Here is a 27623-nt window from a genome sequence, read left to right as displayed (position 1 = left end):
AATCCCCAGGAGGCATTTTAGGAATTGGGCAGAGTCCCGCAGTCAGCCGGGGTCCTACAAGTAATAAACAAAAGGGCTGGACTTTTGAGTCCCAATCTGGTTGGCCTATCAGCCACAAGCATGTATCAAACTCTTTCCTGAGCCACCAATAGGAGGAGACACGCAGGAGCAATATACAAGGGGCGGGGCTGGGCAGTCAGGAAAGGCTTCCTGAAGGAGGCGCTGGAGCTGAGCCGGGCAGGGCTTGGTAGGAGGGGGATGTGAGGACACACCAAGCCGGTTCAGCGCAGGGTCAGTGCTGACCCAGAGCGAGGAGCCGGAATAACAATAACAATAATGATTTAAAAATAATCATAGCACTTGAAAGGCTTTCAGAGCGGTTCAGAAGTGTCATCTCATTTGGTCCTCCCGACACCGGCAGGAAGGCAGGGGCTATTATCGTCTCATTTTACAGATCAGGAAACTGAGGCTGAGCGACATGCAAGTTAAGTGTCTGAGGTAGGATTCGACCTGGTGGCCCCAAACTGGGCACACCACGTGACCTAGAGCAGGGCAAAAGGCAGAGGGAGGGGGCGACGTCGGAAAGAGGGAGGGGGGAAGAAAGAGAAGTTCACAAATTAATAGCCCGCCACCCGGCGGCACTACCCAGCCTCCGGACGCTCCGATTTGAGTCACGTGCATGATGTCGCTCCGCCCCCGCGGAGAAGGGGAAGGCCCCAAGGCCTCATTCTACGTGGATCCCCGGACTTTCGGGCCCGCCGCACCGCGGGGAGCGGCTTTCCTTTCCCGGAGGTTCGGGGGCGGGGAAGGGGGGGAGGAGCTAAGAGTCCCCGCGAGCAGGCGGGCGGGCGTGGGGGTGGGGGGGTGGGGCAGGGCTCCGGGAGGCGGGGCAGGGCTCCGGGAGGCGGGGCAGGGCTCCGGGAGGCGGGGCAGGGCTCCGGGAGGCGGGGCCGCCTCCTGCTTCCGGCGGGCGCGCGGTGTGGCGCGGGGAGGGCCTGCGAGTAGGGCCGCGGCGGCCTTTAGAGGTCGGAGCGAGGCGGAAGCCGCGCCTCCGTGGTGGGGGCGGGGCCCAGGAGGTGCCGCGGGCCCGGGATCCCACATGGGACGCGAGCCCGCGGGCTGGTTCTGACCCTGTTCGAGTCTGGAGTCTAGTTTGGGGGCCGGGAAAGCTCGACTCCTCGTTTTCCCGAGGAGGAAACTCAGGCTTCTTATTGCAGTGAGACCTCGGCAGAGCTGGGCTCTGAGCCCGGGCACCGCCCCGGAGAGCGGCGGGCACCGCCCCGGAGAGCGGCGGGCTCCGCCCCGGAGAGCGGCGGGCACTGCCAGCCCCGGCCCTTGGAGGGCACGGACCGGGCTCCGTGGACGTTCAGTGTGTGTTATGTATGTGGGTGTGAGTGTGCACAGAGCCGGTCCCCTAAAGAAGCGCGCGCGTGCGTGTGTGCATGTGTATGTGTATGGAATATGGAATATGTTATATGACGTAGTACATCTACTATGTATTACGTAATCTCTAGCGTCTATCATATAATACATAGTATCGCATATAGTATATATAGTATAGCATATATTATAGAATATATTGCATAGTATATCATATATATGTATGCAACGTGACCAATAGAAAACAGCGTTTTACGTGACTTCCTTTATATAATCGATATCGTTTGCCCTCTCTACAAGCGGGATAGGGTGGAGCTCAAAAATTTCTTAATGACATAAAAATTTTGCATGTAAATCATTCTATGTATATATACACTGATTTAGGGGATTGGCTATCGCTTATTTACCAAAAAAAGCACAGTTTTAAACAAAAGAAAATCTTGCGCCAATGTCCGTCAGCTAGTGTGCGGTTTCCTACAGCCAGGCCAGGTCCTCAGATTCGCCGGGAAGGATGGCCAACGCATGGATGAGGCGGGATCCTCCAAGATGAAGTTCAGGAGGGGTGAATGTGAAGTCTTTAAATCCACTTCCCAGGTACAGGATGGAGGGAGCGTGGTTAGTTGGACAGCAGTTGTTCTGAAGAAGTTCTAGGGACTGAAAGCTCTACAGGAATCATCCGTGTGATGTGGCCCCCAAGAAAGCTAGTGAGATCTTGGGCATCCCTGGGAGCTTAGATTCCAGAAACAAAGGGAATGAGGGTGATGTTCCGCTTTGTCTTTGTCCAAGGGCCATCTGAAGTAGAGTGTTCATTTGGAGGGAAGAAGGCATAGTTTAGGACTTAGCTGAAGAATGTTCAGAGTAGGGTCACTGTGGTCATGGTTGATGGTCCAAGAGAACCATGACATCAGGGAGGTAATGCCATGACATGCGGGTGAATTGGATTTAAGTGAGGAGGTCTGTGCAAAGTCACCAGCTTCTTCTTTGGAGCCCTCCTCATTTGCATTCAGTGACCACTGGAGATGGCCCAGGTACAGTGCAGGCAACCAGGATGATGAAGGGGCTTTAGGTCTATGTCATGTGGAGATCCAGTGAAGGAATTAGGGATAGAAGAGAGAAGACTCAGGAGACACATGAGAGTGCTTTTCAGGTATTTGAAAGGTTGTAATGTGACTTGGATTTAACCTTGGGAGTCGGAACCAAGAATAATAGATGATGAAAGTGGCAGAGTCAAATTTAGACTGAATGTAAAAAAAAAAGTCATAGCAATTAGGGGAGTCCAAAAAAATGGAATGAACTGCTTGGAGAGGTCAGTTTTCCATCTGTAAGATGTCTTGGAGCAGAAGCTAGATTGCCATGTTCTAGCTCGTTAGAGTATCCCTCTACTTCTGGGTAAAGGTTAGATCTGATGGTCACTGAAGTCCTTTCCAACTCTTAAATTCTGTGTTTCTGTAATTCTTATCATAGATTTAAGGGCCTAAAGAATTCGTTATAGTCCAGCCTCATTGTTTTACAAATGAACTGAACACCAGAGAGGTTAAGTAATTTGAATTAAGGTCCAGACAAGTTGAAGTCAGAAGACAGCTTATTGTTAGCGTTGAATTTTAGACTGAAAGATAACATTTAGTATAGAGATGTAGTGTATGATTCTGTCATGGATGCTGCTAAACCATGTGGCACAAGATTTTCTTTAATCGGCTTATTTTATGCTCAATTTGTTTTTATATAAATATAGCCTAGATATTGATTACATACATAAACTTCAGTGTTTTGTGTATACTGTATCACAGAGTTATTGGGGGATATGACGTTATGGAAGGAACAGTAGGTTGGGAATCAGGAGACCCAAGTTATAGTCCAGGCTCTGTCACTGACTGCCTACGATTCTACCCATTCTGTTTCCCTAAAGCAGAAGGGGGAAACGGAAAGCCCTGACCTACTGACTTCTAAAGAACTTTCCAACTCAAAATCATTTGATTCCATGATCTTTCATGTGCAGAAGAACCACCTTTTCCCTTTTAAATAACTTCCACGCTGCTTGTGTTGGATTAGATGACCTCTCATATTCCTTCCCATTCTTTCAATGTGAATGTGGAGCTTCCTTTTGTCTGAACAATTCCTCTTGTGGACAAGTCAGAACGTGAGTGAGGACCATCTCCCTGTCATATTTGCAGAATTAGCTCTGTAGAATTACACATGGTGCTTATATACACATACCGTGTTTTTTACATGTCTGATGACCATGAATTCATCTTCAGTCAGAGAATCTAGATTGACAGGAAGTGAGATTGTGCTCTGATGAATACATGCTGATTGCTTTAAATAAAAGAATAGTGAGAAGAAAGTCATACTAGGGGCCAAGAGACTTGGATTCTTATTATACCGCTACTACTATCTAGCTGTGTGAGCAGGAGTGGGGAACCTGCAGCCTCAAGGCCACATGTTGACCTCTAGGTCCTCAAGTGCAGTCCTTTGAGCCCAAACTTCACAGAACAAATCCCCTTAATAAAAGGATTTGTTCTATAAATCTTGGACTCAGTCAAAAGGCTGCTCCAAAGGACCTAGAAGACCACATTGTCTCAAGGCTGCAGGTTTCTCACCCCTGCTTTATAACCCCTAAATTCTTTGACCTTCAGATTTTTCATTTGTAAAATGAAAGGTTCACTGGATGTTTGAAGGTATCTTTCAATGTGGCCCTTTTATTATATTTGCTAAGGTAGCCCATGCATATTGGAAATAACTACTATGATGACTCGTGTGTGTGTGTGTGTGTGTGTGTGAACATATATAAATAGAAGATACTAACTATTAAAGGAATTTAGTGTCTAGTTTGGAAAACACAGATTTGAGGAAAATATGCTTACATATCAATATAGATACTACATATACTTATGTGTATATATGTATATATATATACAGGTACTCTATACTCATGTAGCTACTGTATATATACACATGTGTATATATGTATACACATGTGTATATATGTATACACACATATATTAAAAAGTCATATATAAATATATCCACATGCTTAACACTAGTGCCTTCTTTTGGTGATTATGTTCAGTTTATCCTGTGTATAGCTTGTTTGCACATAATTGTTTATATGTTGTCTCCCCCACTAGATTTTGAGCTTTTGGAGGGTATGGATGCTTTTTCCTTTCCTTATACTCACAATGCTTAGCATAGTACCTGGCACACAGTATGCTCTTTGTAGGTGCTTGTTTATTTGTCACACTGTCTTTTTCAAGATGAAGAATAATACAACTTTTTGCCTCCTACCTTTTTGTGTTGTATAAAATTTTTATATTTAGGGTATTTTCAGTAGCACGTTACACATTTTTACAATTTGCAAGCCTTAGCAGATTTTCAGCTATCTTGTTACTTTGCAAGTAAGCAAGCATATCCTTGATGAACTTTAATCTGCAGAAATTTTAAACCTTAACACTCTTCTGTTCACCTTTGAAATTTCAGGAACTATTTTTCCACATTCTGTTGCTTAACGGATTTATAATGTCTTCTTTCACCCTAGTTAATCCAATAATATACTGAACCCTACGCAGCAACTGTCACTGGGGATAGAAAGAAATAGAAGATACTACAGTACCTGCAGCAAAGGAATTTAGAGTGTAGTTTAGACAACAGAACACAGGAAAGAACTGAAGACATTATATATATATCATGATATACATATTATAGAGTAACATGTTAGTAAGTGTAAGTTAAGATAGTATTTACATTGTGTAACTATTGAGTCGTCGTGGGATTTAATCATGGAAGGTTTCTGAGAGGAAATGACTTTTAAGGCAGGTTCCAGAGGTGAAAGACCTGACTTGGTGGGGGAGAGGCAGTGATATGTGCGAAGATACAGAAATGAGAACTAGAAAATTGCTGTGAACTGAACGTGGCTTCAGCTTCTGTTCTCCTGAGCTCTGAGTGATCTTAGTAGTCATGTAATCCAACGTCTTTGCTCTGTAGATGAGATCAAATAGGTAGTAAGCGTATCTGACACCAAAGCACTAGAGAGTGGGGCTTAGTGAGGTACTGGTTGGTCTTGAGTGTGATGGAGTCCACATTTGATCAAATACATCACTGAACGGGCATTGCCTCAGACAAACTGAGATCTGGGAAAGACCTTAGCTTAAAAAGGCCGAGATCTTCCACTACATCCTGGGCCATCTCCAGTCCTCTTCATCTATATCTTGCCTCTGGACCAAGATGGTTCCTGGGCTGGTGACTTTGCATAGCTCTGCCTCACTTAAATCTAATTCACTTACAAGTCATGATGTCTCCTTTTCTAAGTCATGATCCTCTTTGAGAATGAAGGACAGGTAGACAAACAGTAACGGTAGGAGTCTCTGGTAAAGAAGAAGTCAGATAAATAGGATGGCCTTTAAAGTGACATTGAATTTATTATATACTTGAAAAGCTCTACACAATAAAGATTTGCAGCTTTGTATGCAATTCCCTTTTACAGTGTAGACAGAAATGCTCATTTTATTTGGTGTTAAGAATTTGTTTTAAAAGGTGTATGGGAAATGTGTGCACTTTTTTTTTTATCATAAATTGTGAGATATCACTAACAAATAACTGAGCTACCATGGAGAGAAAAAACATTTCTAAAATTTCTTGACTCTGAAGCTGAAGACAAGGGTGTGGTCATCTTAGAAGTTCTGATAACTTTGTGTTGTCAGAGTCCCTACAGTTTGAACCTGTTAGTCCTGTGTACTGTGGAGTCACCGTAAGTAATTTTAGTTTTCTGCTTTCATTGTGTTGTCTCTGTCTCTTCTGTAGGAAATATTCACTTACAGATGCTTAGGAAGTCCAGTAGAGTTTAACAGACTTAATTGAGTTTAATGTGTTGTAATTATATTCATCCTAAGTGTATTCCCTGGAATTATCTAATTTATTGTGCATAGCATTGTCGCTCAAAGTTAAAGAAAGGAGAAAAACATTTTTAAGGAAGCTAATGTCTACTGTTGTGAAGTATTTTCCTTCTCAATACTAGCAATTGGGTGAATTAATTTGTCACTTTTTTCTGTTGATTGTGTTGTTTTAATGTGGGATTAAGATAGATTAAAAATGTGTAGGGAAATATAAATAATACATTTAAAATGACAGTAATTGGGTTGACCTTGTTTACAGCAGTCTGAATGAGCAAGGGTAGTCACAACTTTTAATTAAGAAATGGAGTTAATTATGAAGTCACTAAATATAATAAGTAATGGCATTTATGTTGTACACAAAAAACCCAGTTATAATGAAATGGCAAGATAAGTATTTCATAGTGTGAAAAGAAGTAAATAAAGTTCCTTAAACCTTTATCACTCTACCGACAGCTTTTTTGTTCGGGTCTTATCATCTCTTGCCAAAAAAAGGTCCACGTTAGCCTTTTCTCACAACCTTGAAAGAAGAGGAAACTGTTGTAGATTCCTGTGAATTTGTTATTTCCCATGACTAAGAAAATATTCTGTTTTGTTTTTACTTTCTTTTGGATTTAATTGCTCTAATTTTGATGTTATTACGCATTTTATGCATTTCATTGTTTTTGTGGCACTGGTGGGTTTTCTACTTTTTTAAAATCTGGAAAATGAATTATATGTGAGTTTTAGGTGAACTCTAAAGTTTTCTTTCATATCAGTGCTGTAGACAAAATATTCTTTGAAGATGAAGTATTTTATCACCTTCCCCACTTTTCTCTTGAGACAGGGTCACTGTCTACACATAAATTAATACACAGCCTAAATCTCCAGAAAAGGTATTCCAAATTTAGGAACTAGATTTGACTTCTACCTACCCCTCTTCTCTCCCTCCTCTCCCTGCCAATTCAATTCAAGACAGCATGGTATAGTGGAATGATGAGATCTGAATATGTGGAAAGGAGCTGAGTTCAAATTTTGGCTTTGCTGTTTTCTGCCTGTGTAATCTTAACCTCTTTAAATCTGTAAATTTAAATTTGTAAAATGAGGAGGATTAGACTAAATGCTTTCTAAAGACTTGAGCTGAGGATCAAGATACTGTGAACACTTATTAAGCACCTAGACATTTGCTCATAAAACAATTCTGTACGGCTTTTCACAGTGAAGAAGTGAGACACTCCACTATGTCAACTTTTATTGACTTTTGCCTTAGATTTCCTTGACCCTCTAGAGCAGGAGCCCAGTCTGACAGTGGAAGGTCCTTGATCCTCTAGCATTTCACTGCCGAAGTCCAAAAGAAAGCAGCTGGGACTTTCCCAGCTAATCTAAGAGGCCCTGAGATTAATTTGCCCAAGATCACACAGCTAGTCAGTAAAAGACTTTCTTCTTATAAGTAACTTATTGTTCTAATAAAAATATTGGTTAAAAAAACTACAAATAAATGCAAACTAAGTAATTTTTATAATTACTTTTAAAACTCCACAGTTTACTTTTATATCTTGAATTCAAGGCTTCTGTTTTCTTCCTTTTCCTCCTTCTCTTCTAGCTCATTCTTAATTTAAAGGAAAACATGCTAATTGCTTCTATAACACTTGTGAGCACTAACTGCCCTGAAGTCCTCCCTGCCAAAGACTATGGTCTGGAGTAGTGGTTCTCAAACCTTTTGGTCTGAGCAGCCTTTTCCCCTTAAAAGTTATCAAGAATCCCAGAGAGCTTTTGTTAATATGGTTATAATATTTACTGTATTTAAAATTAAAATTGATAACATTTTTAAATGTTAATTTATTCATCTTAAATAACGATAATAAAGCTATTACATGTTAATGTTAATAACATATTTTCTATGAATAACTATTTTCCAAAACAGAGATAGTGAGGAGAGTAGATTATTTTACATATTTTTACAAATCTCTTTACTGTCTGACTTAATAGAAGATAGATTTTCATATCTGCTTCTGCATTCAATCTGTTGCAATATATTGTTTTGGTTGACGTATATGAAGAAAATCCAGCCTCAGATATGAGGTTGGAAAAGGGAAGAGTATTTTAATAGGCAGGTAACATCTCAATATTATTATAAAATCACACACTTCCTTTAAGGACCTTGAAGACCCTCAAGGGTCATCATATTTTGAGAACCGGTGGTCTAATGTGCTAAAGCTCGGAGTACCTGTATGCTTTCTGCCTTCTATATAATTCTGAACTGCCTTTCATATAATAATGGCATGTAACAGTTGTATATACAATTCAGCCCTAATTCACTCAGAGTCTCTCTATTCTGGAAATTATTTCTCCATTGAAGAACCTTACTTATTCTTTTTAGGTACCCCTCCTTCAAAAACCTTGCTTCTTAGAGGAGTAGACCCTTTTCCCCTAACATTTTAAAGTTACGAAAGAAAACACAACAGGCTTTTAAAAGGTTATGGACATTTCTTTGCACCTTCTGAAAGTTCCATTTGCCACCACCACAGTAGAAAAGAAAACCAGGAATACCTCCAGATGTGGCTCCTGCCACATACTAGTATTCCTCTCTGTGAATAGTGGCTTTGCTAGAGATGTTACACCAATGGAGGAGGAAGAATGTGGAAACTCTTGGTAAGACAGCATACCTAATGTTGTTAGTCATTGATTATCCTAGAAAAAAATATCTACTTTGTAAAAGCCAATGAGGATTCTGTATCTATAAGAATTTTATATTGATCAAGGGAAGCCTCTTATACATCTAGAAGAAATCTTTGTTTTTTATACAGTATAATTAACTCTGTATTGGTTAAGGTCCTGAACTAAGAAAGACTATACTTATTACTTATTTAGTATTATTTTTTCATTATTTTATTTAGCAGACATGGATCCTCAAAGCTCTACACAAGATCCTGAGACAATAAAAGATAATTCTCCTGTCTATGTTGGCAGAGAAGAAGACATTAAGAAAACTCAGAGAATGACAGCTGTGGTCCATGACAGAGAAGTTGTCATTTTCTATCACAAAGGAGAATATCATGCTATGGACATTCGCTGTTACCGTAAGATTTTTACATACATTCTCTTTTTGGTTATATAGTTAACTATGAAACTTTTATGGACCAGATGTTGTATTCACTTATATTTCAGATTCAGGAGGACCTTTACATTTAGGAGAAATAGAGGTATGTACAAACCCATTTTCAACTGATTGCTTTTTTCTGTTTCATTTCTTAATATTTTCATTGTTTAGTATTTTATTAATCTTTTGGCTTTCAAAACTAGTAGGGAACGTAAAAGTTATATTTTACTTTGGAATGTAACATTCCAAACTCATGTTACAAAATAAATAAGCCGTACTATAAATATTCAGCTTCAGAAGAGTTTGAAAACTTCAGCTTTCTTCTTCTGCCCCTCCTGTTCTCAGCTCTTGCTTGTTCCACTCTACTGCATACTAAAAATGGGCATCACTACCTTCCTTCCTCATGCAAGGTTTAAGCCTCAGCTTAGATGTCCTTTATCTCCCTGAACTTTGTACCTATATATGTTTTACACATAACCTAGATGTGAACTTAGTAATTGAGAATTATTAAGAGATTGCTAGATATTAGGGCATTGTGGAGGATGGTAAATTCAAAAGTTTCATTCAGAATTTAATCCATAGCTTATGATGGCTATTAGGCCAGGTGGATAAAATTTGGAAGGCAAACTAATTAATGTTCATGTTAAGAATGTTGTCCATGTTCACATTCAAACATAGAACTGTGCTCAAATTATAGTTTTCTCCCACTCTTCCAGTTGTTAACGTTCCTCCTCTAAGTGTTGCCCTATAGGGGCCCTAAAAGTTACAGGTTCCTTTTATTACTTGGTCCTTCCATTTTCTGTTTCTTACTTCAGCTCACAATGGAACTAGAAAATTGAGTCATAATTCAAGTAGCAAGTGGAGGTTGTTTTCATTCTTGTAACCTCTTAAAGCTGAAAAGGAATGGCGCATTTTATATTATCTGAGGACTTTATTCTTTTGCTTTATAAATACTTAACGCTTTATAATGCTTTACAAGTACATTTAAAGTATCTCGAACAGATAGATTTCAAGCTCCTGGGATAAAAACAGGTTAAATTACTTTCTCAGTATTACACATTGGTTTTGTAATGTAAGTGGGAATAAAAATCTATGAATTTCACTTTGAATTTTGTAGTATCAGGAGGAAAAAGAAAAGGAGTAAGCCTTTAGTAAGCACTTACTCTGTGTAAAGCATTGTGCTAAGAGCTTTTCAAATGTTATCTCATTTGGTCCTCAACAATCCTGTGAGGTATTATTATTCCCATTTTGCTGTTGAGGAAACTGAAGCAGGCAGAGGTTAAATGACTTGTTACCCAGCTTAAGCTATCTGACATCTGAGGCTGGATTTGAACTCAGGTCTTCCTGACTTTAGGACTAACATTCTATCCATTGTACTACCCGGCTGAATCACTTCAGTTCATTCAGTAAATATGTATTGAACACCTGTTAAACACCCTAGATCCCAGGTACTTGGTTAGTACTTATGCCCTAAAATCAAGATTTACTAACTAAATGTAAAAACACTTTGCAAAATCTCTTATTTCAAGGAGAAAATTGATCAGGCACTTCTAGCCCGTATTTGATGGTGGCATGTAATAAGAAAGAAAATCTTTGTTTCATTCATTTTGGCATTCATGTTTTGGATGGGTGATCAACTAGCAAGAGCTTTTTTAAAAATAATTTGAATATAGTAATTCTTTTTTGTGTGGTTTTATTATTAATAATAACCAACTTTTATACAGTAGTTTAAACTTATATACATTCTGTCATTCGGTCCTAGCAAAGATCCGGTGAGGTATGTGGTACTATTATCCTCATTTTACAGATAAGGAAATCAAGATTCAGAGAGGATAAGTGACTTGCCCTTGGAAACAAAGCTAGTAAAGTGTTAGAGGTAGGATTCAAACCTAGATTTCCCATGACTTCAGGACCGACACAGCTACACTAATAAGTTGTCTCTATTAGAATATAAGCTGGTCCCCAACTGATAGTCAGAGGATATGAATAGACTATCAATAGCTATATTAAAAAATGCTCTAAATCACTAATAGAGAATTACAAATTAAAACAACTCTGAGATACCCCCTCATCCCGCCTCCCTCAGATTGGCTAAGATGACAAAAAAGGGAAATAACAAATGTGGGAAAATAGATACACTAATGCTGTGTTGGTAGAGCTGGTCTAACTACTCTGGAAAGCAATTTGAAACTGTGCCCAAAAGGTTATTCAGTTATATGTACCATTTGATGCAGCAGTACTGCTTTTAGGGCTATACCCCAAAGAAATCAAAGAAAGAGGGAAAGGACCCATATTTACAAAAATATTTATAGCTATATATATACACAGCATATATATAACTTTATATATATATACACACACAGCATATATATAACTTTCATGGCCAGGGATCTGAAACTGGGGGTGCTTATTAATTGGAGAATGACTGAACAAATTATGATATTTGAATGTCATAGGATACCATTATAAGAAATGAACTAGATGGTTTCAGAAAACCCTAGGAAGAACTGTAGGAACTGGTGTAAAATGGAGTGAGCAGAACTGGGAGAACAATATTATAAATATAATCACCTTTGAAAGACTTAGTAACTCTAATCAACACGACGATGTACCACAATTCTAACGTACTCATGAGGAAGCGTACTGTCCACCTCCAGATAGAGAACTGATGGACTCAACACAGATTAAAGCAAATAAAGTCTCTCCAAAAAACCCAGACAATTCCAGCTGCTTGGAGGCTTGTGTTGTGGTTGTACCTTCAACATCTACTACAGTGCCTGGCAGGTGGGAGGCATTTAGTAAATCCAAGTTAAAATAGCTTTTATTTTAAAAGTCTTGTTGCCTTGCTCCCCATCTTCTGGCAGAGAGGTGATAAGACTCATGACACAGATTGAAATACACATTTGTGGATATGACTGATGTGAGATTTTGTTTTACTTGCCTATTACAATTTGATGAAAGTTTTGTTTTTCCTTTTTTTTTCAGTTAGGGGTTGAGGGAGAGAAAACAGATGCCTGCTAAATGAAAAAAAGTAAAATAAAATAAAAATTACATTAAAAAATATTTATGTTTAATGTGAGAATTTGAGATTCCAAAATGTTAAATCTGTTTAATCATTTTCTTCCCTAGGATTTTGATGGACGGGCATGCATTGTTTGCCCCTGGCATAAATACAAAATTACTTTATCAACAGGAGAAGGACTGTATCAATCTATAGACCCTAAAGATCCATCAGCTGTTCCCAAATGGTGTTCCAAAGGAGTAAAGCAAAGGATCCATACTGTGACTGTGAAAAATGGGCATATTTACGTGACTCTTTCTCAGGCTTCAGATTTTAAGTGTGATTCTGATTTCTATGCCACTGGACAGTTTAAAGTAATTCAGAGACCTTCTACTCTCAGGAGAGTTCCTGATTTTAAAAATATATGACAATAATGAAAAAATATTTTCATATATGTGGAAAGTATTTTTAGAAAATTCTATATAAAAGGCAATAAATAGAATTAACCTGGTATAAATATATCATTAAAAAACAACAAAATGATAACTCAGAGAAGCATAAACAGGAATGTAATATGAAACCAAATCTATATCCATATCAGATCTATTTCCATATCAGAATACTCATTGACATAATCTTGCCAAAAAACAAAACCAAGACATACCTCAGAAAACTGGAAATAAAGTAGATGCCTTTTAACTAAAACTGATTGAAATGGAAATTAATGTAATGGAATTTTATTGCACTGTAAGAAATTATGAATATTACTATAGAGAAGCTTACAAAGACATTTGAACAGATTTAAGCAGAACCAGGAAAACAATATACACAATTATCACAGCAATGGAAATAGAACTTCAGCCACAGCATCTAAAAATCTGAACCAAATGCTGAGCAATTATAATGATCAAATTTCAACCCAAACGAGAGATATGAGGACGCTCCTTTCTTTCTTTACAGAGGCAGGAGACTGTAGGTGCAAAATCTGAATAATGTCACGTTTGATTCATATGTTGATTGATTTTGCTAAACCTTTTTCTTTTTTTCCCATTTTTTCTTTTTTAATATGATATGATTCTTTGGGTAAAGGAGAGGAAAAGATATATTGAGAAAAAAGGTCTTGTAAGAACAAAATATATCTGTTATTAAAAGTAAAATAAAAGATGTACAGAAAATGGAAGCAAGGGCAGTTATCAGAGCTTCAATACAAAAGTATATCATGGTTCTTTAAATTTGGAAAACTGAAGCTCAGAAAGATCTGAGGCTGAAAAGGAATGCTAGAAATAACAAAAAATGGGGCTAGTATATTTTGTTTAATCTACATTGAGAAGTGGAAGCTCAAAGATAGCAGTGTTCTAGTGAGTTGGGGCCATGATGACAGATGGCAGAAGGAAGACAGAATTGTTCCGTTCTTGTGTCTGTTTTCTCTACCAAGGACAGTGATCTTTGGACTGGAGAAAAGATAGAACAGAAGTATGATAGGGAGTTGAAACCCAAGATAGGTAAGAAGATAATAAGAGAGAACAACTGATGAGTTAAGTCACTTGGCCCAGATACATCTGGGATGTATCCCAGATTCTTGTGATGTTACTGTTGAACCATTGTTAGTGCTCTTTGAAAGAGTACAGGGAATGTGAGACTTGCAGCAGGACAAGGGAAGAACAAATGTCCTGGTTGGTTTTTTGTTTTGTTTTTAAGAAAAAAAAAGGAAGAGATGCTAGCTCTAAACCATAGAGTGATGAACTTGGCTCAAATTCCTGGCAGATTTCCAGAATTTATTACTAAAAGAATGGGTATGGAACTTCAAGAAGGGTAAGGAACTTATAGGCCAGTTAGATGGCACATTGGATATGCCTCCAACCTGGAGTCAGGAAGACCTGAGTTCTAATCTGACCTCAAACACTCACCAGCTGTATTACCCTGGGCAAATCACTTAATTCTGTTTGCCTCAGTTTCTTCATCTGTAAAATGAGATAAAGAAGGAAATGGCAAACTATACTAGGATCTTTGTCAAGAAAACCCCCCATGGAGTCACAAAGAATTGGACACGACTGAAACAACTGAACAACAAGGACCTTCTAGAAAAGGAATTAGTAATCGCACTCATATATTTATGTTGATCCCAAAGTTGAAGATATAACCTAAAAGCAAGAGTAGCTCATTGGCAGGATAGTGACTGTGGAGTCTAGGGACTAGCTGTAAATCAACTCTACTCAATTCAATTCAATAGTATTTATTAAGCACTAACAGTGCCAGGCATCGTGCTAGATGCTGGAGATACAAAAACAAAAAATGAAGCAGTCCCTCTCCCCAAAGAGCTCAAATGTTCCTATCATAAGCAGCATGAGTCTGATTTGTGACCGTAAGTTTGAACTATTTCTCTGTAACCTCTAAATAATACATTTTAAGTCTTGAAAATACACTTTAAGAATATGAGACAGAAGTCACCTTTAAGTGTTAGCATTAATCTATTTCATTTTTTCTTTCAAAGTTGTAAAGTTAATCAGCTTTACATATTTTGTTACATGTAAGATTTGAACTTCATAATTATAATAGCTAACATTTATATAGCACCTACTGCGGGCCAGGTACTATGCTAAGTGCTTCACAAGTATGATATAATTTTTTTGATCTTCACAACAACTCTAGGAGGTAGGTGCCAATATTCCAATTTTACACATGAAGAAACTGAGACAGACTCACAAGTTAAGTGACTCGCCCAAGGTCATATAGGTAGTATGTGTATAAGACTGGATTTAAACTCAGGTTTTCCTGGCTATAGGTCCAGCTCTCTATCCACTATATCATCTAGTTACCATAAAGTGTATAAAATACATTTATCCATACAAATCTGTCTTGAATTGTAAATGTAATGTTTTATAATTAAACAGTATGACCACACAAGAATCTCAAGTGTTTATTTCTACATTTTTCAGATAAAGTGAAGCAGAAAGTAAATTATTCATGGCAAAATAGTCTTGAGCTATGAAGCTGGTGAATACTTACTGTTTTTATAAAAAGGATTGTGGAATATTTTGTTAGTTTTTAAAACATTAAAAATTTTAAATAATTTCAGTTATTAGAAAGATACTCAAAAGAGATTTCAAAAATATAAATTTATTGTAAAAGAACCCACACTCTAGGCTGTGCCAAAACACATGATCTACCAAAGTAATACTGATCTGTTAAAGTGAGGATTTACACTGATTTATATATCTATAGCTGAAAACCACATGTATATATGTGTGTGTACACATATATATGTGTGTGTGTATATATATATACATATGTGTGTGTGTGTGTATATATGTAAAACAGTTGATTTTATTTTTCTTCTAGAGAAGAATGACAGAGAATGACATTTTGTAGCAATTGCTTTGTCTAGAAGTAGGATATTCAATATATCTACATTTTCCCCATTTTCAGATTAAATGTACCTTCAGATAGCATTTAAGCTCCATTTTTAAAAAGTGATTTTTATATTGATATTATTCATTCATTTCAGTTGATTGGTCAAATACAGAATGTAATACTTGAATCTTGTTACTCAACTTAATATCCGGAAGCTTAATATCAGAAAGGAGAACAGCATCTGTGTTCTCTGGCAGAGATCGATAAGGCTTAGCTACGATTTCAAATTCAGAAAACACAGGCTCAGAAAAGGCTTTTCTAACTTCAAAATTATCCTTTTTGTTTCGCCTTATGGACTCTTCTTCTTGAAAAATATTCTTCGCCTTCTCCAGCAATGCATTAATACAGACTGTCTATATAATAAAAAAAAAAAAAATCTATTTTATTTTTAAACAACATTTTCTTTAAAAGTTAAGCAATCTATGTATCCCAATAACAACTTCAGAATTTGTTTTCATGATTCGTTAAAGAAAATATTTTCTAAGTTGATTGAATTAGCTTCTCAGCTAATATTATAAAGTAGAATTCTTTATAACACCTTTTGAATTTTCTCCTCATAGGTAATAACTGTTTAGTTTAAAGTACCATAATTTGAAGAGAATATAGATCATTTGGAGAATTCAATAAGACAACAGACCAGTGATTTCTAGCCCCTACTTTTGTGGTACCCCAGACTCATTATTTCAAAGAATATCACTAAAATTCTTTTAAAATTATTTTAATCTGTTCATCTCCTCCAACCCCAGAAGTCTCACTCACATATACATTTATTCTATGTGGCACTTTTATCAGGAAATATGTATTAGATAAATAAAAAATTTTTAGAGTTTTAACAATTTCAAAAATGTTGCAAAACATAGGTATGTTATACTTATCCTGAAGAGTGCAATGTACAAATGAAATCTAAATACTTGTGGAGGACAGCAAATATTCAAGGAAATAAACAATTCAACAAGTATTTCTTAAGCATCTTAAACTTTGAAGGGACTAATCTATCACATGGGGCTATAAAGGTATAAAGAATGGTCCCTGCCCTCAAGGGGCTTAAATTCTTCCTGGGAAGCAGCATGAAACAGATAAATAAATGGCAAATAGCAAGATCTAATCCATGAGAATCTGGAAGACCCAAACTAATACAAGCAGGAAAATGCTATGAACATATTAAAGTTTTTGTAAGGCAGCTAATGAACAATTAGTCATAGGTCATTAGAAGGAAAATGAGATATAAAGATTTAATTGTTTGTTTTTTAACCTGGGTAATCCTTTGACAACTTGATTAAAAATTGTGGCATTTTACCTCAGAATGTTTATGGGTTAAAGGCAAACATTTTTAAGTAAACCTTAGGTCCATTCAACATATTTACTATGGGTTAGGTGAGAGGCCTACTTGTAGCCATTTGCAGAGGCATATGGTCTCATTCCATTGATTGATAATATTGGGACTTAGATGGAAATGGGGAATTTAGGTAATGCCACAGGTTAAGTAAAGGATGCGTTTATTTTCGTTTGTTCATAGACCATAGAAACCATTGATTTCAAGAGCAAGAAAGGCTTTAGGGATCATTTAGTACATCTCCTCCCAATTTTGTATTTGAAGAAACTGAGGCCTAATGATGTAAAATGGTTTGCCCAAAGTTACACTAATTGATGGCAAAACCAGTATTAGAGCCAAAGTCTCCTGACCTCTAATTCCCATCTGAATGTCATCCTTTGCCACTTGGGGTTGGAACGGATAGCCCAGTATATCTTTTCCAGATTTGTTTTCCACAATTCTTGGATTTTTAGGTTGGATGCAGAGAAGGAACACCATTCCTCAACCTATAAAACAAATGGCATAACGGATAGCCTGGCAGTTGTGCCAATTGATGAATTGTGTGACCTTGGGCAAGTAATTTCATCTCTCTGGGCCTCAGTTCCTAATCTTACACCAGATTATATCTAAAGCCACTTCTAGCTCTGTCATGCAATGTTTCTATTGATTCACAAGTCAAGGTTAATGAGGCTATAAATTAGAGGGGTAGATAGCTTACTCTCCTAAGGGTTGTATCTTACATGCAAAAACTTTTAATAAAATATTGAATTCCACTTTCTATCCCTTAAATAAAAGAACTTTTAGAGTTATCTTCATTATCCAAAGTATTGAAGGAACTCTGACTAATTAAACAGTGACAGCTTCTTTTATGAATTTTTATTGGGGATACTACTATAGTACAATTTCAACATTAGAGGAAACAAATAATATTAGATCTGTCTCTAAAAATAACTTTTGATAAGATTACTTCAACATTCTTATTTTCTTTCAGTATACTTTAGATACTATAGATGTTTGGTTAATTAAATTTGACTAACAGAAGCTCTACTGTATTATAATTAGGTTGGTATGAAAATAGGGCCATTCTTTCTTACAGTGTGACAACTGGATGAATGCCTGGGTATGTAATCCTTATTCTCAAAAAGGCATTTATTAGGCTAATCAAGGTTGAAATTTCACCCAAATGCTATGCATATTCTAATTTACCATAGCATTTGATCCTTATGAAAAAATAAGACGGGTATTCACCTTATCACTTCACCATCACATGAAAGAACTGTTGCACTTAGAAATATTTTATTAGCCTACCAAGTAAATTAGTGCTGCGTAGGATGCATACATCATGCTTGCAAAGGCAGTTTTTGCTGGAAAGGAGATTACATCTAACAAAGAGCCCTTTCTGACCTGCAGGAGAAAGGGGAAAAAATTTAAGTTTTTTTCTTTTAAAAAAGTTAACACTGAAAAAACTTGAGCCTATGTGAAGTGTAAAATGAGGCTTTTATCAAAGAATTCTACCACAAAAGAAGACATTCAGCTGGGAACAAATATGTCTATATATATCTCTGTGTGTGTATGTATATGTATATCTACAGAGAGAGAACTTTACAAGTCTTAAGCACTCTATGTACTTTATGTGTCAATTACTATTATTACTTTAAGTTGATTGTTTGAAACTCAGAAGGCACTTTCCTCTGGAAACATTATAAATAATGGTTAGGTCTTAGGCTAGCCCACAAAAGGTCTTTTAACCTATAATGCAGCTATGTTAATATTACTGGGCTGAGCTCTGGATCCTGGAAGTGTGGGAAGGATAGCATGCAGTATAGGAGATGAAGAGAAAGAATTGTCTTCTTTACTAGGGTCATGTCTAGGCAAAATTTTGAAATAGAAAAAGGTTGCCTTTGGAATCTTCATGCCTTTTTTTTATGACCGTATCTAATGCCCTTCTAGTGTCTTTTCCAGGTCCTTAGATAACTCAGACCTATCATATGCAACAAATAGTAAATTTCTGCCCCTCCCTCAAAACAAAGGGGTTAGGATGCTTCTGTGTTAGTGGTCGCTGGGATTAATCTACATGTCCAGAAAAAGCCATAGATTGAATGAAATTCCACTAATGGGACAATGACAAATCTCCAAAATCTTCCAAAAGATATTTGCATTTTAAAAAGGTTTCTTGTTAATTCAAATGGTTTTTCATTGATGAACTTTCCAGTAGTCCCACAAAATTATGTAGACACAGTATGCCTGATTTTTTAACAAGGTACTTACAAAGTTTTCTATAATATGCTTACAGAAAAGAGAAAAAAGCATGGCCTCAATGTTACATAGGTACAGTGAGAATCCAGAGATGAATGAATGCCTTCAGTCAATAAGTGATGATTAACAGATTGATGTCCACCTGAAGAAAAGTGTCCAAAAGAGTGCTTTCCCTAGTACTGTCCCTGATCTACCTAGTCAGACCAAGTTAACATTTTTGTCAGTCTTAGATGGCAATTACACCCTCCTTGAACTTCTTGAATTCAGTCTCTTCCTTTCCTTTTATTCATCCTCCATAAGATTGCCAAAAATTATATTCCTAAATGCCTAAATTCCTAGATAGGCCATTACTACCTTGCTCAAGATAATTCAATGGTTCCCTTTGTCTCTAAGGTTTAAAATTTCTTCTTCTTGGCATTTCTTCCCTTTCATAATCTAGATCCAGCCTGCTTTGGGGGACTGATTACTCATTACCCTTCCTCAGGCACTTTATACAGCCAGACTGACCTACTTGGTCTCCAAACTCTGTGCCAGGGTCGCAAAGCAATACCCTGATGTCTAGAATGCTCTCCCTCCTCACTTTTCCCCAGATCTTCTTTTAAGACTCCAGTTGAATGACACCTTCTTTGAGGGTTTGATCACATGACCTCTGAAATCCCTTTTAGTCCTAATTATTTAGTCCATGCTTCTATGAACTCACAGATTCTCTAAAACTTGGTGATTTTTCACAACGGGCTGCTGTGGCAACAGCACTGGAGACAGTGGTCATGGATGGAGGACCATGCTCGCTGATATATTGGTTATTTGTAAGCTAAGGAGTTTAAGTGTTCTTTTTCAGGGGAGGGAAGAGGAATGAGTAGGAGAGGAATAGATAAAATATTACGATAGGAGACTATCTATTGATTGATTGGTTTTGATACATTTTTCAAATAGACCTATTATTTGACAAACGGAAGTGAGATAGGATTTCACTGTATTTTAAATTTAATAAATTCTAATTGAGAAATTATTTGCACACTAGGCATTATAGTAACACATTATTCTTTCTTATGGGGAGGTATTCTACACCAGTGAATTTTCTAGAAAAATAAAGCTTACTTCTCTCAATGACAAAACTTTGTATATTCTAACAATTTTTCATGGAAATCTTTTGAAAACAGATTATGTAATCTGGCTTTCTTAAGCATAAGATACTATTACTCTTTTCTTGATGACAGTATCATCTTTATGAATAGTAAGTGTGTAATACCCTCAGGTATTGTTGGGCTGCACAGGACTCTTAGCATGTATACTAAATGGCCCCAGACATCTTAGCTTTTATAATTCTATCTGCTTCCTCCTCTTAACCTTTTGTCTCATTTTGCACACTATTATGTAACTGAAAGCCCTGAAAATAGTTTTGTCCATATTAGGAGCTCCTAAGCTTTGGGACAGCTATATTCTGTGAAAATTCCTTTTTCAATTAAAATATATGATAATTTTTCAGATGAAATGATCTAAGCTATCTATAGTCATATGAAAAAACAACTCACTAATGATTGGAGAAATGCAAATTAAGACAATTCTGAGGTAAGACCTCATACCTATTAGATTGGCTAATGGGACAGAAAAGGAAAATGACAAATGGTGAAGGGGATGTGGGAAAAATGAGACATTAATGCATTATTGGTGGAGTTGTGAACTGATTCAAACATTCTGTAGAGCAATTTGGTACCATGCGCAAAGGGCTATAAAACCATGCATATGATTTAACCTAGCAATACCACTACTAGGTCTGTATCCAAAAGAGATGAAAAACAAAAGGGAAAATTATATATATGTGCAAAAATATTTATAGCAGCTTTTTTTTCTAGGGGCAAAGAACTAGAAATTGAGGGGATGCCCATCAATTGGGAAATGGCTGAAGAAGTTGTAGTATGTGATTATGAAGCAATAGAATTGTACTATAAGAAACAATGAATAGCATGCTCTCAGAAAAACCTGAAAAGACTTCTACGGGCTGATGCAAAATGAAATGTACTGTGTACAAAGTAATAGTATTGTAAGATGATCAACTGTGAATGACTCAGTTACTCTCAGCACTTCAATGATCTAAGACAACTCAGAAGGAACTTATGATGAAAAATACTCTCCATCCCCAGAGAAAAGAAAGAACTGATGGTGTCTGAATACAGATTGAAGCATACTTTTTACTTTATTTTTCTTGAGGGTTTTTTTTGTCTGTTTTCTTTTACAACATGACTCTTATGGATATGTTTTGTATGACTGTACTCTTATAACCTATATCAAATTGTTTACCTTTTCAGTGTGTGTGTGTGTGTGTGTGTGTGTGTGTGTGTGTATGTGTATGTGTGTGTGCAGGTTGGGGAGGAGGGAAGGGAGAGAATTTGGAATTCAAACTTTAAAAATGAACCTGAAAATTGTTTTTAAATGTAACTAAGGGAAAAGAAAATACTAAATTAAAAATATTATGCTAAAAAAAGAAAATATCTTCAGATATTTCTAGGTGATGACTTTTTCTAGACTGCCGAGGTGGACAAAAGTCTGACTTTTAGAAAAGTAAGGTCATTTAAGTTGTCTAGAAACTCCAAGTATTGTTTTCCATTAAAAATTTTTTTTAATCAAGCCCTGTTGGTGGTACTACTCTGCATCTTGGAAAAAACTTTTCGTTCTTCAAATTAATATTATCATCCTTACCTGAATTATGTACATTTCAATTGAACAACTAATAATCATAGCATTTCTAGTATATTAGGGATTTGAGAATGACAAGAGCATTAAGTGTAGATGGCATCAAGTTATGTGGAACCTACAAAAGGTGCAAAGAGCAACAGTGAGAAGGCCACCAGAATAAAGGCCTACAAGTTGTCTCTAGTTTCCAGGAACAGTCTCTATTTTGACATCATATTTCTGGTTCAGACTAACTATTGGAATGTCTTCTGTTTTGTTGGCTACTATTATAGCTATGAGATTAAACACTGACATCTTGGAGGTCAATGAACTTAAATGGAAAGGAATGCTTGAATTTAATTCAGGTGACCACTACATATACTACTGTGGGTAAGGATCCTGTAGAAGAAATGGAGTAGCTCTCATAATTAATGACAGGGTGAAAAAACAGGACTGGGGTAGAATCTCAAAAATGACAAAATGTTATCTGCTGAAATCCAAGACAAATGATTCCACTGATGTTGAAGAGGCCAAAGCTGATCAGTTCTATGAAGACTTACAACATCTAGAAACAAAGATGTCACATTTATTACAGGGGACTGGAATGGTAAAGTAGGAAATCAAAAGATAATTGGAATAATAGGCAAAGTTTTCCTTGGAGTACAATATGAAGCGTAGCAGAGAATAATAGAGTTTTGTAAAGATAACTCTCTGGTCATGCAAACACTCTTTTTTGACAGCCCAAAAAGCAACTTTATACATGGACACCACTAGATGATCAATATTGAAATCTGATTGATTATATACTTTGCAGCAAAGGTGAAGGAGCTCTATATAGTCAGTTAAAACATGACCTGGAGCTGACTATGGCCCAGATCATTAGCTTCTTATTGCAAAGGTCAGACTCAAATTGAATAAAATAGGAAAACCATCAGTAAGTATAGGTATGACCCAATTAAATCCCTTATAAATATGAAGTGAGAGTGATGAAAATAAATTTAAGGGATTAGATCTGGTAGATAGAATGCCTGAAGAACTGAACAGAGGTTCACAGGAGGCAGCAACAAAAAACATCCCAAAGAGAAAGAAGAACAAGAAAGCAAAATGACTATTTGATGAGGGTTTACAAATAGCTGGGAAAGGAGAGTGAAAGGTAAAGGAGAAAGAGAAAGATATACTTATCTGCATGCAGAATTCCAGAGAATAGCAAGGAGAAATAAGGTTTTCTGGAATGAACAGTGCAAAGAAATAGAAGAAAACAATAGGATGGGAAAGGCAAGAGATCTTTTCAAGAAACTTAGAGATGCATCTTCTACACAAATGGGCATGATAAAGACAAAAATGATAGGGACTTAGCAAAAGTAGAAGAGATTAAGAAGACGTAGCAAGAATACACAGAACCACAGAAGAAAGATTTGAACATCACTTGTAACAGTGATGGTGTGGTTACTGATCTAGAGCCAGACCTCCTGGAGAATGAAGTGAAGTGAGCCTTAGGAAGAGCCATTGCTAACTATAAGGCTAGTGGAGGTGAGGGAATTCCAGCTGAGCTGTTTAAAATCCTAAAAGATGATGCTGTTAAAGTGCTGCAGTCAATACATTAGCAAATTTGGAAAATTCAACAGCGGTCACTGGATTGGAAAAGATCAGCTTAAGTCCTCATCCTAATGAAGGACAATGCTTCATGAACAATTGTGTTCATTTCATATGCCAGCAAAGTTTTGTTTAAGATTCTGCAACCTAGGCTTCAGCAATTTGTGAACCAAGAATTAGCAGAAGAGAGACTGTTTTTTGAAGAAGCAGAGGAACAAGAAACTCAGTTGCCAACATTTGCTGGATTATAGGGAAAGCAAGGGAGTTCCAGCAAAACATTTACTTCTGCATTGACTACAGTAAAACCTTTGACTGTATGGATCATTACAAAATGTAGCAAGTCCTCAAAGAGATGAGAGTGCCAGATCAACTTACTTGTCTCTTGAGGAACCTGTATGGGGGTCAAGAAGTAACAGTTAGAACCAAATAGGGAACAACTGATTGGTTGAAGACTGGAAAAGGAGTATGACAAGATTTTATATTGTTACCTTATTTAACTTATATGCAGAGTACATCATGCAAAATGCCAGGCTGGATGAATCAAAACCCAGAAGTCAGGTCTCCAGGAGAAAAAACAATCTCAGCTAGGCAGATGATACCACTCAGATGGCAGAAAATGAAAAAGAAATAAGAATCCTCTTGATGATGGTGAAAGAGGAGAGAATAAAAGGTGGCTTGAAGTTTTAACATAAAAAAACTAAGATCTTGGTAACTGTTCCCATCACTTCCTGGCAAGCAGAGGGAGAAAAAACGGAAGCAGTGTAAGATTTTATATTCTTGAGTTCAAAGATCACTGCACATGGTGACTGCAGCCATGGCATTAAAAGACACCTGCTCCCTGGAAGGAAAGCTATAGCAAATCTGAACAGCATACTAAAAACCAGACATATCACCTTGTCAACAAAGGTGTATATATAGTCAAAACTATGTTTTTTCCAGTAGCAATGTGTGAGAGTTGGACTATTAGGAAAGCTGAGCACCACAGAATCAATGCTTTTGATTTGTGGTGCTGGAAATGACTTTTGAGAGTCCCTTTGTCAGCAAAGAGATCAAATCAGTCAGCACGTTGAAGAAATAAATTCAGACTCTTCACTGGAAGGTCGAATACTGAAACTGAAGCTTAAATACTTTGCCCAAATAATGAGAAGACAGGGCTCATTGAAAAAGACTCTGATGTTGGGAAGGATTGAAGGCAGATGGCAAAGGATGAGATGGATAAATAGTCTTATGGAAACAGTGAACATGAGTGTGGACAAACTTCAGGAGACCATTGAGGATGGAAGGCCTGGTGTTCATGGAGTCATGAAGAGTCAGACACAACTGAATGACTTAACAACAACTACCTATGAGCAGGACAGGGAAGAAGAAAACTAGACAAAACTTTTTTTTCTTTTTCTTTCTTTTGTACTAAGCAAATCACAGTCTAAGGGGGAAAAATTATTTGAGAGATGGAAAAGAATGAGATTCTGAGAAGGTGCCTATCCTTTGGGGAATGGCTGAGCAAGCTATGGTATATGAATGTGATAGAATACTATGGTGTGGTAAGAAATGATGGAAAGGATGGTTTCAGAGAGTTATGAAATCTGGTATAAACTGAGTCAAAGCGAAACAAACCAGGAGAACAATATGAAAAAGAAATACAACTTTGAAAGTACTGGGAATCTGATTATTGTGTCATCACTCACCATTCTACAAGAAAAATGATGAAACATGCTACCCCCTTCCTCCTAGAGAGGCGAAGGACTCCAAGTGCATAATAGACATCTTTTATTTTTGACATGGCCAAAGGGAAATTTGGTTTGCCTGACTGTACACATTTGCAACAAAGGTTTTCTTTTTCTTTCCTTCTTGCTGGAGGGAAGGTGGAAGGAAGAGAAGGTGGATTTTCATTGTTCAAAAAAAAATACAATTTTTAAAAATACCAAAAAAAGTTTCTCTCCCAGAACATGCTACGCCAAAGAATGAAGTAAATAAAAACTAGAAGTACTCCTTTGAAGTTCCCTTGAATACTCCAGCCTACCAGTTGTTGTGAGTTCAATAGCTCAAGCACTGTGTCTTACATAAGCTACATAAAAGCATGTAAAACTCAAATAAGAGTGCGTTTTATGTTCAGAGTTTCTTCTGCTTTCACTGAATAAAGCATGGAACCATCTTTACTGCTTCAACTTAATATGCAATAAATACAAAAAGCCAGAGATATTTAAAATAAATTACTTATGCAAATGTTTTTGTTTAATCTCATTGAAACAGTTTGGCATCAGTTTTTTAAGAAATGCCAAAGGTCATTCAGTGGGACAGACTTGAGCAAAATAAATATTATAGCATAGTGTCTGATTAACCCAAAGACTCCATCTACTGAGGGATGAACAATTTGACAAAAACAATTAGGAACACTGAACAGAGTTTGGCAGAAATGAGATTTAGATCAACACCTCACACAATTTATCAACATACTCTCCAAATGGATCTATGATTTAGATATGAGTTACATTTATAAGTGAATCAGAGGAGCAAGGAAGAAATTATCTTTTGGATCTAAAGATTGAAGAGGAGTTCATTGCTAAAAATAATAGTGATACAGAGTATAAGACAAGATAAACCAGGAAATTTTGATTATATAAAGTTTAAAAGATTTTGCACGAAGAAAGCTAATATTGTGAAAATTAGAAGATAATTGGGGGAAAAAAATCTTTGCAACAAGGGCTCTGATAAAGGTCTCATTTCCAAGATAGATGAGGAAGTGATTCAAATTTATAAGACTAACATCCTTTCCCTAATTGATAAATGATAAAAAGATATGAACAGCAGTTTTCAAAAGACAAAAACACCCAAGTTATCAACAATCATGTGGTCTAATAGTGGTCTAAATCACTAATAACTAGAGAAATGAACATTAAAACAACTCTGAGGTTCCACTTCTTAGCTATCAAGGTGGCAAGGATACCAAAAGAGAAAAATGACAACTGTTGGAGGGGCTTTGGGAAAACAGGTATATGTATGCATTGTTAGTGGAGCTGTATTGATCCAGCCATGTTAGAAAACAATTCGGAACTATGCTCAGAAAGTGATCAAACTATACAAACACTTTGAACCTACTACTAAACCCATAAGCATAAAGAAATAAAAGAGAAAAAGGATATATATGTACAAAACTATTCATACTAGCTCTTTTCTTGGTAGTACAAAATTGGAAACCACGCTATCCTATTAGGGGACAGCTAAACAAGTTGTGAAATATGAATGTAATGAAATATTAGTGTGTCATAAGAAATAACAAAATTAATAATTTCCCACGAAACTGGGAAGAGCTTTTGAAGTGATGCAGAGTGAAGTAAGCTGAACTAGGAAAACAACTGATACAGTAATAGCAGCATTACTGAGAAAGCAACTTTGAAAGCTGTGTTTAGAACTTCAGAATATTATAAATCATTAGTTCAAAAGAATAAAAATGAAACATGTCACTTACCTCCTGACAGAGAAGTGGTAACCTTAAGTTGCAGAAAATGATACATGTTTTGACATAACTAACATGGAAATTTATTTTACTGCTCTATGTAAAAATACATTGAGAGATTTAGTTTTTTTTTTAACTTTTGTGGTTTTTTGTTGGTGTTCGATGGGTGGTGGGAGGATCTTTTAGTAAAAATGTTTAAAATTTAAAAAAATTTTAAAGGGGAAACATATGACTTATTATCAAAGCTAGACTTAGAAAAAAGTACCATTCATCAAAGATATACTTAATGTCCAATGTGATAAAATTGTGATTTCATGATGCAGAATAAAGAACATATGTCCAAAAGAAGGAAGTGTTAAAGGGAAATTAAGTAAGATTTGAAAGAAACCAGAAAGACAAAGAAGAGATACTGTATATTACTTGATTTTCAATAAATCTACATGGCTATAGTCTAGAAAAAATGTACTGGACTTTTTAAAAAGATCTATCTCTCCAAATATCATTATCTAGTCGTATTCACCAGTGTTCATGCCTGAATCATACAGCTAAGGAATAGATGTACTTGTGTTCCCAAGAGCTCTGTT

The 27623-nt window shown here is 36.7% G+C and overlaps 2 protein-coding genes across 13 annotated transcripts in view; one reads left to right on the top strand and one right to left on the bottom strand.

Annotated features, from left to right (window-relative positions):
* Positions 1-175: 175 nt before the first annotated feature.
* Positions 176-15244, top strand: RFESD (Rieske Fe-S domain containing). Of its 9 annotated transcripts, none has more exons than XM_072606087.1 (4): positions 176-498; positions 9213-9322; positions 9411-9445; positions 12472-15244. In XM_072606087.1, exons 1-4 carry the CDS (start codon positions 479-481, stop codon positions 12769-12771), a joined length of 465 nt encoding a protein of 154 aa, XP_072462188.1. In that variant the 5' UTR covers positions 176-478; the 3' UTR covers positions 12772-15244. The 9 variants fall into 9 exon arrangements, with proteins under 9 accessions (XP_072462188.1, XP_072462183.1, XP_072462184.1 ...); XM_072606082.1 differs by having other exon boundaries at positions 9143-9322; XM_072606083.1 differs by having other exon boundaries at positions 9140-9322.
* A 555-nt stretch (positions 15245-15799) lies between these two features.
* The window catches only part of SPATA9 (spermatogenesis associated 9), a 68404-nt gene continuing 56580 nt past the window's right edge, over positions 15800-27623 (bottom strand). For all 4 annotated transcript variants that reach the window (XM_072606076.1, XM_072606075.1, XM_072606077.1 and 1 more), the window contains 2 exons: positions 18375-18470; positions 15800-16107 (listed from right to left, as the gene is read on the bottom strand). In XM_072606076.1, the coding sequence (XP_072462177.1) occupies positions 15832-16107; positions 18375-18470 (372 nt within the window). In that variant the 3' untranslated portion in view covers positions 15800-15831. The remainder of the gene's footprint in view (positions 16108-18374; positions 18471-27623) is intronic.

This window comes from Notamacropus eugenii, chromosome 4, assembly GCF_028372415.1.
Source record: "Notamacropus eugenii isolate mMacEug1 chromosome 4, mMacEug1.pri_v2, whole genome shotgun sequence".
Lineage (NCBI taxonomy): Eukaryota > Metazoa > Chordata > Mammalia > Diprotodontia > Macropodidae > Notamacropus > Notamacropus eugenii.
The sequence above is the reverse complement of the archived record's forward strand: the minus strand, read 5'-3'. Positions and strand labels throughout refer to the sequence as shown.